Source organism: Heloderma suspectum, chromosome 4 (genome assembly GCF_057233095.1).
Source record: "Heloderma suspectum isolate Gila_16-S chromosome 4, 16-S_ref, whole genome shotgun sequence".
Classification (NCBI taxonomy): Eukaryota; Metazoa; Chordata; class Lepidosauria; order Squamata; family Helodermatidae; genus Heloderma; species Heloderma suspectum.
This window is the reverse complement of record NC_139461.1, coordinates 37,656,050-37,670,642: the sequence shown is the minus strand read 5'-3', so window position 1 is coordinate 37,670,642 and position 14,593 is coordinate 37,656,050. Positions and strand designations below refer to the sequence as shown.

Below are 14,593 nucleotides of genomic sequence, written 5' to 3'. Positions count from 1 at the left end.
CACTGAGTCCTGAGTTCTCACAGCATGCCCTAATCCACGGTTCAACAAACAACCCATGGTTCAACCCACACTCAACAACTGAGTGTGGGTTAATAGACTGTGTGATCAGCCCCATTGGGTCAGATACAGATTTTAGTCATACTTAGACTAGACCCTTTGAAATCAAGAGGACTTAAATTAGTCATGACTAACATAAAGCCCATTGATTTCAGTGGGTCTACTCTAAATATGACTAAGGGTGCAATCTTATGGAGGTAGTTGGCAGCCTCCAAAGTCAGAGGCTGCCGAGTATCCAATGCAGGGCAGCTGTAGCACGGAGGCAATCCCTGCCTCCGTGCTTTGGCTGCCTTGCATTTTTAGCTAGACGGCCAATTTCAGCTGTATAGCTAAGGCTTTGGGGAGGGAGAGGAAAGGAGGTCATGTGGAGCACGGGAACCTGCATAAAGCGGCTTCTGTGGTCTCCTTCCCTCCCCTTTTCCCTGTCTCTGCTTGCCCTTTCCAAGCATGGACACATAGCTGGCGCAGGGAGAACTGTGCTGGCAACAAGGTGGTGGGGAGCTCAGTTTCTGGGAACCATGTTTGGAGCCCTGGCTCCGACCTCTGTTCCCAGGAACCAAAAAATCCTATGTCCCTCTAGACGTTGGCTAGTGGCCATAGGATTGCTCCCTAAGTCTGTATTCAAGCCAATGCGGAATTAGTTGGGCCAATGGTCAGACTTGATATAAGGCAGCTTCCTATGGAACTGGGAAGACAAAGTTTAAAATTCTATTTTAAAATGTTGTAAACCACTTTGGGAACTTGATAGTCAAAGAAGAGATAAAAATCTTAAGAAACAAACCAACCTTTTACCACATAGTTGTCACTTGTAAACATACCATGGGATGCATATAGTCAAACAGGGAGCTGGCGGAGTATAGTGTCCAACCAGATCATTGGTTGGACACTATATCCAAACAACGACAAGTAGTGAACTTTACCAGGTTCCCATATCCAACTGGAAGCATAGCAGTGGAAGATGTGGCAAAGTTCTCTTAGCATGACTCACTCTACAAATGATTGGCTCATGTCATTGACTGTAAACCTGCAGTAAAGAGCTTATAAGCAGCCGCCACGTGGTAAACTATTCTCTATATCCACACTGCAGACTTCACCAGCTGGCTATCATGTGCCTGCTAGCTTTATTTCATGCATCGTTTATTTAAGGGCATTTCTACATAAGGCTTTTATCCGCACCTTTACCGAGGCTTCTGCTTCCCGATTCTTTGTGAGATTACGACCGGCTCCTTTACATGTGCTTTTTTCCTGGGGGTTTCTTTCTCTGACTTTCTATATGTTTCATTGTACAACCACTAGTTGGCACTGTGGTATCACAGGATGGCGAGTGGTATAGCACCATTGAGAAAAATACCAGCTTTTCCTCATAAAGAAAACACTATAATGCGTGCAAAGCACAGAAGAGTTGTGTAAAGGGCCTGCAAACTACCATGAGTGAGCAATCTTGAGTGCACAATAAAAGCCTCATGCAGAAAGGTTCTTGGTTACATGCACCCTACTTTTCAAACTAATTTCCCAAAGCAGCTCATGTTAAAAGAAATATATTTCAAGAATAATAGATTATAACATTAAAGATCAAATAAAGCTTTAAAATACACAACAGCATTTAAAAACCCCCAGCAGGACAGAGTAAAAAATAAATAAATCCCAGCCATAAACAAAGGCTTTGCATGGGTTTTGAGCTTGCTTACTTGGCTAGAAGGTCCATGAGGTAGTCTGGAGTGGCAGGATCTGGCCTCAGTGGAGGGCCCATAACATGTGCCGCAGCATGGGGCCATTCCTTATGCCAGTAGTGAGTGCCATCTGTGCCAAGACCAGCAGCTATAGGTTCCCCATACACAACTCTCCCTGAGGGAAGAATATATATGTTAAGAGGAACAATGTACTAGCAGTGCTGGCTTGCAGTGCTATTATAATACATAGCTGGCTACTATGAAGTGGGTTGGATCCAGACTTAGTCATATGTAGAGTTAAACCCACTGAAATGAATGGGACATAAGTTAGTCATGTCTAACTTAAATGGCTGTGGAGTCAAACTGTAATCCCCCTGCACCACCTTCTGGACACAGCTTGACAGAATTAAAAACAACTGGACAAGTGGTTGCCAAAGTTACGTCACTGTGACCTGCCCCAATATTCCCCACTCGGACCTGCCCCAAAGTCAAGGCGAAGAACAAAGCAAATTAACTGTAGATTAATCTTCTTTAAGAAATCAAATTATGTAAACGTATGTGCGAACCACCCCATACAGACACAGGGAACCTAGAAACAAGGAGCTTCCGAAGATCAAGGCCCAGAGAACACAGAGAAGATTGATTGATTGATTTTCTATACCGCCCAATAGCCGAAGCTCTCTGGGCAATTCACAAAAATTAAAACCAAAGAGCGCACAATGAAACAATACAAAATATATAAAACATTAAAACCACAGCAAACAATACAACCAGAATAAAACCGGAATAAAACCTAGCATCAGTGCAGGGATTTAAAATACAGATTTAAAACAGCAAAGCTAAAAGTCTAAAGAGCTAAAATGCTAAAATTCCTGGGAAAATAAAAAGGTCTTCACCTGGTGCCGGAAAGAATGCAATGTAGGTGCCAGGCGAACCTCACTAGGGAGCTCATTCCACAGCCGGGGTGCCACAGCAGAAAAGGCCCTCCTCCTAGTAGCCGCCCACCTCGCTTCCTTTGGCAGGGGCTCACAGAGAAGGGCCGCTGAGGATGACCTTAAGGTCCAGGCAGGCACATATGGGAGGAGGCGATCCTTCAGATAACCTGGACCCAAGCTGTTAAGGGCTTTGAATGTTAATACCAACACTTTGAATCGGGCCCGGAAATGGACTGGCAGCCAGTGCAGCTGGAAAAGTACTGGCGTAATATGAGCTCGCTGGCCAGTCCCTGTTAACAATCTTGCTGCCCTGTTTTGGACCAGCTGAAGTTTTCAGACCGTTTTCAAAGGCAGCCCCACGTATAACGCATTGCAGTAATCCAGACGAAAAATTATCAGAGCATGGATAACTGTAGCTAGGCTATCTCTGTCCAGATCAGGGCGTAGTTGGTATACCAGCCTAAGCTGATAAAAAGTGCTCTGTGCCACTGAGTTCACCTGTGCCTCAAGTGACAGTTCTGGATCCAAGAGCATCCCCAAACTACGAACCTGATCCTTTAGGGGGAGTGCAACCCCCTCCAGAACAGGTTGAATATCACTTAGCCGGGCAGACAAACCACCCACTAACAGTACATCCGTCTTGTCTGGATTGAGTTTCAGTTTATTCGCCCTCATCCAGTCCATTACCGTGCCCAGGCCCTGATTCAGAACAGCCACTGCCTCACCTGGGTTTGATGAGAAAGAGAGGTAGAGCTCGGTGTCATCCGCATATTGATGGCACCTCAGCCCACACCTCCGGATAACCTCCCCCAGCGGTTTCATGTAGATGTTAAACAGCACAGGGGATAAAATAGAGCCCTGTGGAACCCCATGGCACAATTGCCATGGCACAGAGCAATAATCCCCCAGCACCACCTTCTGGAGTCGGCCATCCAAGTAGGAGCGGAACCACTGCAATGCGGTGCCTCCAACTCCCAACCCAGACAACCTATCCAGAAGGATACCATGGTTGATGGTATCGAAAGCCGCTGAGAGGTTCAGGAGAATCAACAGGGTCGCACTCCCCCTGTCCCTCTCCCAGTACAGGTCATCCCACAGGGCGACCAAGGTAGTTTCCGTTCCAAAACCAGGCCTGAAGCCAGATTGAAATGGATATAGATAATCTGTTTCATTCAAGATGAAGGCTGCATTACATTTTCATCTCATTCTGACCCGAGAGTTTCAAAAGTTCCTTAATGTCCTTTGCATCTCAAATATAATAACGAAGAAATGGCAGAAATGCAACCACGTTAATACTCTATATCAGCAAAATGGCAATGAGTATTGTAGCCCCTAAGAGATTATGTGGTTTATTGTGGCATAAGTTGTAATCAATGGTCTTTCTCCCATGCTATTCCCTGGCCCCCCACCCCACTTCTCCCTGTCTTAGCTTCGCTCACCAGGGCCAGCCCAAGTCATTTTGCTACCTGAGGCATAGGACAAGATGTCACTCCTTTCCTTCCACCTACAGGCAGCAAGTAGCTTTGGAGATGCAGGGCAGATTGCCTGGAACACACAGCTCTCTCCTCCGATGGAGGGGAACAGCCAGGGGGCTGCCGCTGCTGACCCATCCACATCACCCAGCATCTCCCATCTGAGATGACTTCCTCACTCTACGGAATAGTAGGGCTGGCCCTGTCTCTCACCTCCTAACGTTATGTAAGAAGGGCATGGCTTCTTCTCCCAAACTGGGAAATTCAAGACTGCCAATGGCCAGAGCAAACGCTTCTAGCAGGCCAACAGGGCAGTACATATGCAGCTACATTTCCTAGGTGCGATGCCCACAACAATCCTGGCAGGTATGATAAAACAACCATAACCAGCAAACACAGCAGCTCTCAAGAGAGAATAATCTGACATGCTGCTTCCTCCTAAGCATGTAAATAATGGAAGTAAGTCCACTGGATTCAATGGCACTTACTCCTTAGAAAATGTGTTTCAGGATTGCAGTTGAAGCCTAGTTTGTGATGTAGGAATGTTTGTGTGTGCACAACATCTGGGGACTGGCCGCACTTGGTGGGGAACTTTATAACTCTGAGGACAATAGCAAAACCTGCAGAAACTGGAAGTCAGCCCAGACAACACCTAAGGATAACTCTTAGCATTGAAATTGATCAGAGCTCTGGGAAGTTTTTAGATTTATATTAGGAGGCAATTTAACACAAAGGCGATATAAGCTTTACCTGTTAAAATCCCTTGAGTGCTATGTGTTTTGATACAGCAGTTTCACTCTGGGCGCCATCCAGCATTATGTGCTATACTGCGCCAGCTGCACTGGTTACTGGCGTGTTTCCAAGCCCAATTCAAAGTGCTGTTTTTGACCTTTAGAGCCTTAAACAGTTTGGGAGCAAGTTACTTGAAGGACCGCCTTCACCCATACCAGCCTGCCTGCACTTTAAGATCAGAAAGAGAGGCCCTTCTCATTTCTCCACCTATGAGAGGTGGGTGATAACATGGGTGAAGGCCTTCTCTGCAGTGGCCCCACACCTTTGGAACAAGTTGCCTTTGGAGGTCTGCTATGGTCCAACACTGCAGGCTTTTAAGAAGGCCCTGAAAACATATTACTTTACCATGGCCTACTCCTTATATGACTGCTGTTGTTGCTGTCGTTATTGCTGGTTTTATTGTTTTTATTTTTTATGGCTTTTTAATATTTTAACTGTTTGTATGTATTTTATTGCCGTAAGCCACCTTAGAAGGACTTTTGCCCTGAAAGGCGTCCAAGAAGTGTTTTAAATAAATAAATAAATGTGAGCTGACTTCTGCTCATGCAATGGGATGTTGTCCCCTTCCTTTTCTCCCCCCTCCACCCCATAGATCTGCTCCAGAGGGCTCCCCAACCCTCGGGAGCAGATTTGGTACATGGAGGGCTACAGTGAGGAGGGGAAATGCATTCTGCCAGCAGTGTCTGTTCCACTGGTGAACGGACCCCCAACCCACTGAGACAGAGGCACACAAAACTTTTTAGAGAGAGCTGAAGAGGAGATGCGACAGGGCATCCTAGTCATGGTGCACAGTGCAAATTCAGTTGGAGGGCACATCATACTGCTATGTTGCTGATGGGAGACTACCTGGGAACCCTATGTATACCACCTTGAGTTTTACGCTGAAAGGAGGGATAGAAATGCACTTAAATGAAGCAAGCACATTTCTTTTGTCCCACTCTACCACCTCTAGTCAAACAGGTTTTTGAAACACTATCAAGACCACACAATACCTATGAGCGGAGACGATAGTAGGATGAGTGTGTACACCACAGGACTTTATTGTTCAGCCTTCAACACTCTTAAAATCAGTTATTTGTCTCCAACCCCAGTGGAGCCCTTGAAGATGGCCAATGAAAGGCATTAAAAAAAACACCTTAACTCATTTCATTCCAAAGTAATCTACTGCAACCATACCTAAGGGGTCAGCACTTTTCGGTTGCAATCCTAAACGTAGGGAGTAGCCCCCTTTAATTCAATGGAACTTACTTTTAACTAACCATGCTTAGGATTGCACTGTTAATATAGAAAAGCATTATCGTTCCAGGATGCTCTGAAAACTTTTAAAGTTACACTCTCAACAAAAGGTGTGTTGTTTGCCCCCCAATCTCTCAGTGAACATTAAATGGGCACAGATGCATCAAGGTGAATTTAAGGCTTCAGTCAGTCCTTCAATGTCTGTGTTTCATCAGAAAATACTTTTTTTTTGTAATAGCGCTTGCACGGCTTTAAATTTTTCTGCCGAGTTACGTCACATAACCAGATGCCTTGGGATCTCTCAGAACAGAGATAAAGAAATGTCTATGTCATTATTAATTTAAAGATCACCCCTGAGACAAGAAAGAAGATAGCAATGTTCATACTTAATCACTGGTATATCTAGTATAATGGGGCTTGCTTATCTGTAACTAACAGCCTGCTCTGCAACCCAGTTAAACAGAAATAGCCTGGATTTAAGACAGTGAGTGTACTGTAGGTTTAGAATGTGATGACTCTCTGGCTAGTTTTTGAAAAAACAAACAAAGAGAGGTATCATGGCTTGAACCCAGGGCCGGCCCTACCATTAGGCAGAGTGAAGCAGCTGCCTCAGGCAACAGATACAGTGGGGCAGCAGTGAGGTATTGGAGGAAAGAACTGTGGGTGCTGCGCAGCCTGTACTGCACCCTCCAAGTTAGCTTGCTGCCCTCAGGTGTGGTGGAGGAAGCTGCACCATCACCATTGTTAAGTAAGGTTCAGCTATTTCTCTGGCCAACATCTCTATGTGGGATGGATTGTATCCATCATCTCAGGCAGCAAAACGTCTTGGGCCAGCCCTGCTTGAACCAATGTGGAAACCATGATCTCTGACTTGGTTATGTGGCACAGTGATCAAACAACCACTTGGCCAGCCTATTTGGCAAGTGGTAATACTTATTGACCTCAATATGCACCCAGAGCAGATAGTAGGTTGAGAAAACAAGGCCCAATTTTAAAGCCATAGAACTAAACTAGATGCGTTATTGATCTTTCTTTTGGCATTTAGAGCCTAACTGCTAAATAGCAGAACTATCTCATTGGCCTACTCACTATGCAAGTAAGACAAGAAAGGCAGTTCTGCTACTTAACATTTAGGTTCTAAATGCCAAAAGAAAGAATGGTGAAGTGTTCTGACAGGACTATCTATTTTCTAGGCATACTATGCATAGGTTTAGGGCTTAGGTTCAAGTTTCCATGTCCTGGGAATGTTTTAATGTCTGCTATTAGAGGGCCTTTTCAGTGGAGGCACCCATCCCCACCTCTCGGTGGAACACTTTCCCCAGTGAGGCCCGCTTGGTACCAACATTGTCATCTTTTCGGCAGCAGGTCAAAACTTTCCTCTATTCCCAGGCATTTGAGATGTGCTTTTTATGCATCGGTTGTTTTGGTTATGATCTGTACTGATGTTTTGTTATGTTTTGGTATTTTTAGTGGAAATCGTTTTTAACTATTTTATATCTTGTATGTTTTAATAATTTTGTTGTAAGTCACCTTGAGTCTTCTTAAGAGAAAAGTGACTAAGAAATTCTAATTCTAATTATTATTATTAATAATAATAATAATCCCTCTTGCCACATCTGATATACCCTAGCTTTTACTGCACCAACTTTTGAAAATGTGCTGTGTAAGTGCACTTTGCAGATATACTGGTTCTGGCCTTTGGGTCTGAAACCCCCAAATTCATTTATTTCTCGCCTGTTTTTCCATTCTAGAAAAATAATCAGACTCAAAGGAGCAAACAGTACATATCACATCAACATTAGTAAAATTAAACTAAAAAAATATAAATATCAAAATTAATTTAACATTCGTCAACAATGTAACATTTATCTGCCAGAGTTCTCTGATCAGGTGACAGCTGGTTATGTTTTTTACACCTCTGTCCTTCCTAAACACTTGTGTTAGCACATACATCAGCAGGTATAAAGAGTTGCACTCTAGATGCCATCTCCTCCCATCTTCTACATGTATATGTTGTAAAAGCAGGGGTGAATGGCTGCTTGCTTTTTCACCATCTATAGCACCCACCCCCAACCTGCTGCCCTCCAGCTGTGTTGGACTACAACTCTGATGACCCCCAACCGTCAAGCTGACTGGGAATGATGGGACTTGTGGTCCAACATATCATGTACATATAATGTGAAAAAAGGATATATACCATTTATTTTAGCCGGCGACTTCTGTACAGAGCGTATCACTGAGACTACATGATGCAATGCAAACATTCTACCCCTTCCTTTCGGAAACTTTTAGATTGCCTCGAGATTTATTTATTTATTTTCGCTTTGGCCTACATATTTTGGCTGATTTTGCAGTTTCTTACATTTAATTCTGAAACCACTTGATTCAGTGATTTTACAAAGGCAAAGGACAGCATACAGTGTGGGATCTACAGTACTGTCAACAGTGACATCTTGTGGGCAAAAGCAGTGTAACATGGTACAGAAAATGGGGAGTTTCTCTTAACTCTTGTATTTTAATAGAAGTCCCACATTTGCATAGTCATTACAGAATCAGGAATTGTTCCTTTAGCTTAGCCTTTTACAGGCTACCTCAATCCTGCTGTAGACAGGAGAAATCCTTCAGTGTTTTCATACTGAGGGCTGCTAGCGGTACAATTCAGAAGACAGTGTGCAGGTATTCCGTCTTTTGCTCCTTAACAATTTTTTCAGGGTAACAAAAAATGGAAGCAGCAGTGGGAAAACATAAGCAGAAGATGACGTCATTTGGACCCCCCATAAAAGTCCATGAATGGGGCAGGGTGATGGTTCAATAAAAGCCTCATATGGAAACATCTTAGGGTACTTAAGTTAGATCCCAAAAGAAATACCAAGCAGACAAACTTGGGGGCAGTGCTTGAATTTAGGTAGCATTTTCTTTTTCCCTGAAAAGGGAGGTGCCATTTGCACTAAAAAATTGCTGATTCATGTTAAGTATGTGGAAACAGGCTGATGGTGGTGATGCTCATGCTTAGGCACTGTTCTCAATTACTGCTCCACATATGCAGGCTGTGCTCCTGTGTACATATGCATGTAACATGCTCCTGCATATGTCGACTTACTGCTGCATCTGTACCTGGGCAGCTCTAGCATGCTGCTGCTAGAGGATTTTTTTCAACCGTAGTGTGAAGAGCTGAATGGTGATGCCATAATTCTGTCTGCCAATAGGGGGTGTTTTCAGTCTCTGGGATTGCAGTTTTCAGTAAACTTTAAAGCTTTTTTTTAATTAAAAACTAAAATCTAGAACACTGATTTTATAACTATTGACTGAGCAACTGTTGGCCACATACTGAATTCTGAAATTTCAGGCAAAATATCCATTAGACTACGAATAAAAGTGCAGCAAAAAGCATAACATTGTATACAGGCTATCTTCTTATCTTATCTCAGATAAGATCTTCTTATCAATATCAGATAAGATATTGTCAGGGATCTTCCGTTCTGTCATCCTCTCATTGACAGAATTGGTTTTTATTTTAGGGATGTACGAGAGTGTCATTCCTGTTTGCAAATGTACACTTGTGCAAAAACTGTGGAGCTGCGTAAAAAACTGGTCTGCAAGACCACAGAATCCACACAACTTGGAAAAAGCCAGCCCACTGCGGAATCTGCAGGTCTGCTTCAGGGAAATTGACTTGGATTCCTGCACTGAGCAGGGGGTTGGACTGGATGGCCTTGTAGGCCCCTTCCAACCCTACTGTTCTATGATTCTATGAAATCTGAACTCATTTGAACCTATTATGGATTTCTCCATTATCCCTAGTCCTAGCGCTAACAGCCAGAAGACACCATGTAGCTATTCAGTCTTTTTTAAAACAGATTCTCCAGTGAGAAAAAAGACAGGAGAAGCAGTGGGAAAACACGGGAGGTTTATGAGAGGAAGACGGCAACATCTGGAACCCCCATAAAATTCCCCATAGTGTAATAAAAGCTTTGTCTGGAAGCACCCCAAGTAGCAGGCGATGGAAAAGTCCTGTGCCCAAGATCTCAGAAAGTCACTGCCAGTGTACAATAATAGGCTAGATAGGCAAACAGTCTTACCTGGTATAAGGCAGCTTCCTAGTTGTTACTAAAAAAAAAAGTAAGATGGATTTTACACCAGTCACTCTGCTGACTGAAGTTCTCCTGTTTCCTTAAAACTACTCCCTCTATTTTCCCTTGCCGGTCCTCCCTCCATGTGGAACTGCTCCCTTGAATATGTCATGCGGTGCGTGCATATCACGTAGCACCAGGCACTCCTGCACTTGGATAGCAAATGGTTGCTCTCTGGGCACACAGAAAGGGTACTTTCCTTCCTCTCCTGCAATTCGTAAAGGGAAAGGCAGACTAATTCCTGTACAGGCCCAACCTACCAAGCTTTTCCCTTTAGGGTTGAGCTGCGTCCCCGACACCAAGGAAAGAAAGGTCAGACCCTGAGACCTGGGAATCCTGCTTCCAGAGCACCTCCTTAGACTCTTCAAACATGTCCAGCAAGAAACATACCTTCCCTCCGTGCATCCGCTATCAGCTTGGCTGCAGACTTGCTCATCACATGAACTACATAAAGAGGGCAGTTCACTGAGTTTGCTATGGTGATTGCTCTCAGCGTAGCTTCCGCTTCCACTTCTTCGGGGCGAGATAATTCGTGTCCCTCTGGACCAGTTATTCCCAGAGCTAATATCTTCTTTGCACCCTGCAGGCCAGCCAAAGCGAGACACAAGTCAGTGTTACCAACAGCAGTGTTAACGACTTCTCAGCAACTGTGGTCCAGCTAACAAAGTAATTCGAAATCCTGGTTCCAAGCATCGCAATACAACTAATTTGCTTGCCGTGGAATATGCAACAAATCTTGTTAGACACAAGATTCGTTCCATATCTCACAGCAAGGAAACTAGTTGTATTGTGATGTTTAGAATCCAGCAAATCACTATACTTAGATAAGGTACATGTGGTATTAATCATGTGGTTTGCCCCTGAGTGCAAGATTTTTCTTTCAGAAATAGCCAGCACAGGCCCCTAGTGTAGGAAGTAGAAGGGCATTAGCCCTTTGAACCCTGTTGCACTCTTGATCCAGATTGGGCCACCTGCACCTTCAATTTGTATGGGGAAATGAGTTCCCATTTGCTTCAATGGGAGGTCTGTCCATCCCCAACAATGCAAATTGCAGGTGTGATCTGGACTGCAATGAAGAGTAAAGGCCTAAATCTTTCCTATACCCCATGTTAGGGTCCAGCTCAGCGGATCAGCTCTGTTATTTCTGAAAGAAAAATCCTGCAATCAAGGGGCAAACCACATATATAACATCAAGTGTACATAGGAGCATTGGAAGCTGTTTTATACTGTGTCAGAGCCTTTGTCCATATAGCCCAGTATTGTCAACACTGACTGGAAGAGGCTCTCCAGGGTTTCAGGCAGGATTCTTCTCTAATCCTACTGGGAGATGCTGTGGATTGAACCTGGGACCTTCTCCATGCACAGCAGGTGCTCTGCCACTAAGCTTTGGCCCCTCGAAACTGTAGCTTGGATTTTACTGGCTTTAAGCAAAGGAGATCAGAAAATGAATCACCACTTTGAAGGTAAACAATGGTTACATGTGCTTATTTGGAAAAAAGGGCACAACTGACATTGTTCTGTGCTTAGTTGACATGCTTGTGTGTGTGTGTGGGGTGGGGTGTAAATTAACCTATTTAGGGAACATGACAGAACTTGTCCTAATGGTGAACAGTCACTATTGGTGCTAATGGTGGATTCATATACCACCTGTGCAGCGCAAAAGATGAGACACCAGCTGGGGGTGGGCAAGTTGGACTGGGGCCTTGGCATGGGGGAAAGTGCTCGAATTATGGGGGAAAGGTAAGAGGGCCTTCAATGAAATCCGCAAGACCAATCCCAACTACTTCTAATTTTATCAAAATCATGGCCTCCCTTAGCCTTCTGGGGGTGGGAGAAATCACAAAAGTTTATTGCCCCCACCATTGACCAGGCAACTATTGCCCCCTCCCTGCAATTCATACATTGATCATGGGTTGAACTGGATAGACAGCCTGACTTAGGGTGGCCATGTCCCCTGTTTTACAGAGGACAGTCCTCTATTTGAAGGGCTGCCAGAGGACTGTCTTCTATTTTGAAGGCATCCTCTGTTTGAAGGGCTGCCCAGTCCAGGTCTGGTTTAAAGATAAAGAGCCATCATAAGGAACAGCTGGAGCTTGAAGTTGCCCATCAACAACACCTAGACAGCAGACAAGGCACACAGGTCACCTGGTCGCAGTCTTCCGCACTATACTGTGTGATGTACTGTACTTCTATTTAAATAGGAAAATTCATTTCTAAAGTTGCATCTATAAAAACCAGCATATGCAATTTTATGCAAATAGTGCCCATGTTTGTCATCTTTTAGGTGATTCATAAGTAGCCACCCTAGCTTGATTAAACAAAGCAATGCAGAGCTGGAGACCAGCCAGACATACAGCTCAGCCAGGCATATAACCACAGAGAGACATGGCAGAAAAATCTGCATTGTGTAACATGGAGGAGGCCCTTGAACAAAGGTAAGGGGGACAAATTATGCCTTCTGTAGCTTTCTGAAACAGCAGTTGGGGGGGCATCACAAAAGATAGCCCCCTATAATTTGAGTAGTGGAGGGTAACCTTTCTCCCCTACCACTTACCTGATTTAAATTGCCTCCCCTAAGCTGCTAATTGCAGGGGGAAAGGACTGTGGAATACCAGAGATCTATGAAATGGGCGCCTAGGGTTCATCCTGTGCTGGCACCCTGGTGTTACTGGCAGCTGAGGCGGAGGGACGGGAGTGAGAGCAGGCTTGCCCACCATCCCAGACACCAGCCATAGGCCATCTAGAACACTCCTGAAGGGCAGCAGCAGGTTCACAACCAGTGGCAACTAATCACATCTGATCCTGCCTGCTGAATTAAGTTAATTTCTTTTAAGGCCCAAGGAACGGTATCGCTAAGGGAGTATTGATTAGATCCCTTAGCATACATTATTTATGATGATCGAACTTCTACTTCTGAGCCAGCCAACTGGATCATTAATGTAAGCCCTATGCAGAAGAAATCCTGAAGATGTAGGCCTAACATGTGGAAGTGGGAGTACGGCCCCTTATGCTGGTCCTATGTAGCCATCTTCCACTAGCTACTTCCCTTCCAAATGCACATCCACCGGAGGTGTGAAGGGGAATCAACGCACATTTAGTGGTATGCAAGTAGGCTCCTCTATGTGACTGGGAGCCCCAGTCACATAGGCCTCCTAATCACATGGAGGAGCAGCAACATGGAGGAGCAGTAAGATCTTCCACAACTGTCCTTCTCCAGGAGCGCCGCCAAAGGAAGTGAGGTGGGTTGCTACTAAGAAGAGGGCCTTTTCTGCTGTGGAACTTGGTTGTAGAATGACCTTCCCAGAGAGGCTCGCCTGGCGCCTACATTGTGCTCTTTCCAATGTCAGGCAGAGATCTTATTTTCTCAGGCATTTTAATCTTTCAGTTTCTGTTGTTTTCAATCTGTATTTTAAATCTCTGTGTCGCTGCTAGGTTTTATTTTGGTTTTTACTTTTATTTTATACTGTAGTTTTAAACTTTTATATTGTATCATGTTGTGTTTTATGGTTTTAATTGTTGTGAACAGCCCAGAGAGCTTTGGGTATTGGGCAGTATAGAAATGTAATTAATTAATTAATTAATTAATATTTAAGGTGTGTGGGGCTAACCTTCAGATCTTTACCGGATATGTAAAGGTAGGGAGGGGTGGAGTTCGTGGGGAATGGTGACATTCTGGCCAAAATTTCCAGTCTCCATCACGCCTCCATATCTTTTCTCTAAGTGGGGGGGGGGGGGTTTAACATCTGAATAGGGTTCTTCCTTTTAAAAATAAATAAATAACAGTATTTATTGCAATCTATTTGGGGAGTGTATGTGAGGTTCACATGACATTTTGAAGTCAGAAAATTACCTCTGCAATCAAATCTCCATTCTCTGCATGAACTTGAGCAATTGCACCAATGTGTTTGCACTGAGAAAAAGCCAAGAGTAATTCATGATCGCCAACCATATAGAGATCTTTATATGCCATAAACATCTTAAAGGAATTGACCCCTTTTTCCTGGGCAAGAATTTTCATGTCTTCTTTGACCTAAACACGCAACAAAAATATTAAATGTATTTAATTTATTTAACCCAAATCCTCTCCTGATTCTGTGCTTAGTGCTGAAAATTAAAAGAAATGCAACGTATGTTGATATATATTTAAACACAACAATTGTTCCTATATCACCATGATTCCTATAATCAGATCTGTTCAATCAAAATTTTCCAGATTCTCATAGCAACAACATGCTTCTTTTAAAAAACAAATGCACACAGATTGTTATGTAATCCTGTTCTAGCTACCGATACATTTAAAT

The 14,593-nt window shown here is 43.9% G+C and overlaps 2 protein-coding genes across 2 annotated transcripts in view; one reads left to right on the top strand and one right to left on the bottom strand.

Annotated features, from left to right (window-relative positions):
* Positions 1 to 14,593, top strand: part of DCSTAMP (dendrocyte expressed seven transmembrane protein) — a 105,356-nt gene that overhangs the window by 64,528 nt on the left and 26,235 nt on the right. The window lies entirely within an intron of this gene.
* The window catches only part of DPYS (dihydropyrimidinase), a 73,786-nt gene that overhangs the window by 40,333 nt on the left and 18,860 nt on the right, over positions 1 to 14,593 (bottom strand). Inside the window, exons 3-5 of the mRNA XM_084848959.1 lie at positions 14,143 to 14,322; positions 10,683 to 10,872; positions 1,746 to 1,902 (exon numbers count right to left, since the gene is read on the bottom strand). Coding sequence (XP_084705085.1) covers positions 1,746 to 1,902; positions 10,683 to 10,872; positions 14,143 to 14,322 — 527 coding nt within the window. The remainder of the gene's footprint in view (positions 1 to 1,745; positions 1,903 to 10,682; positions 10,873 to 14,142; positions 14,323 to 14,593) is intronic.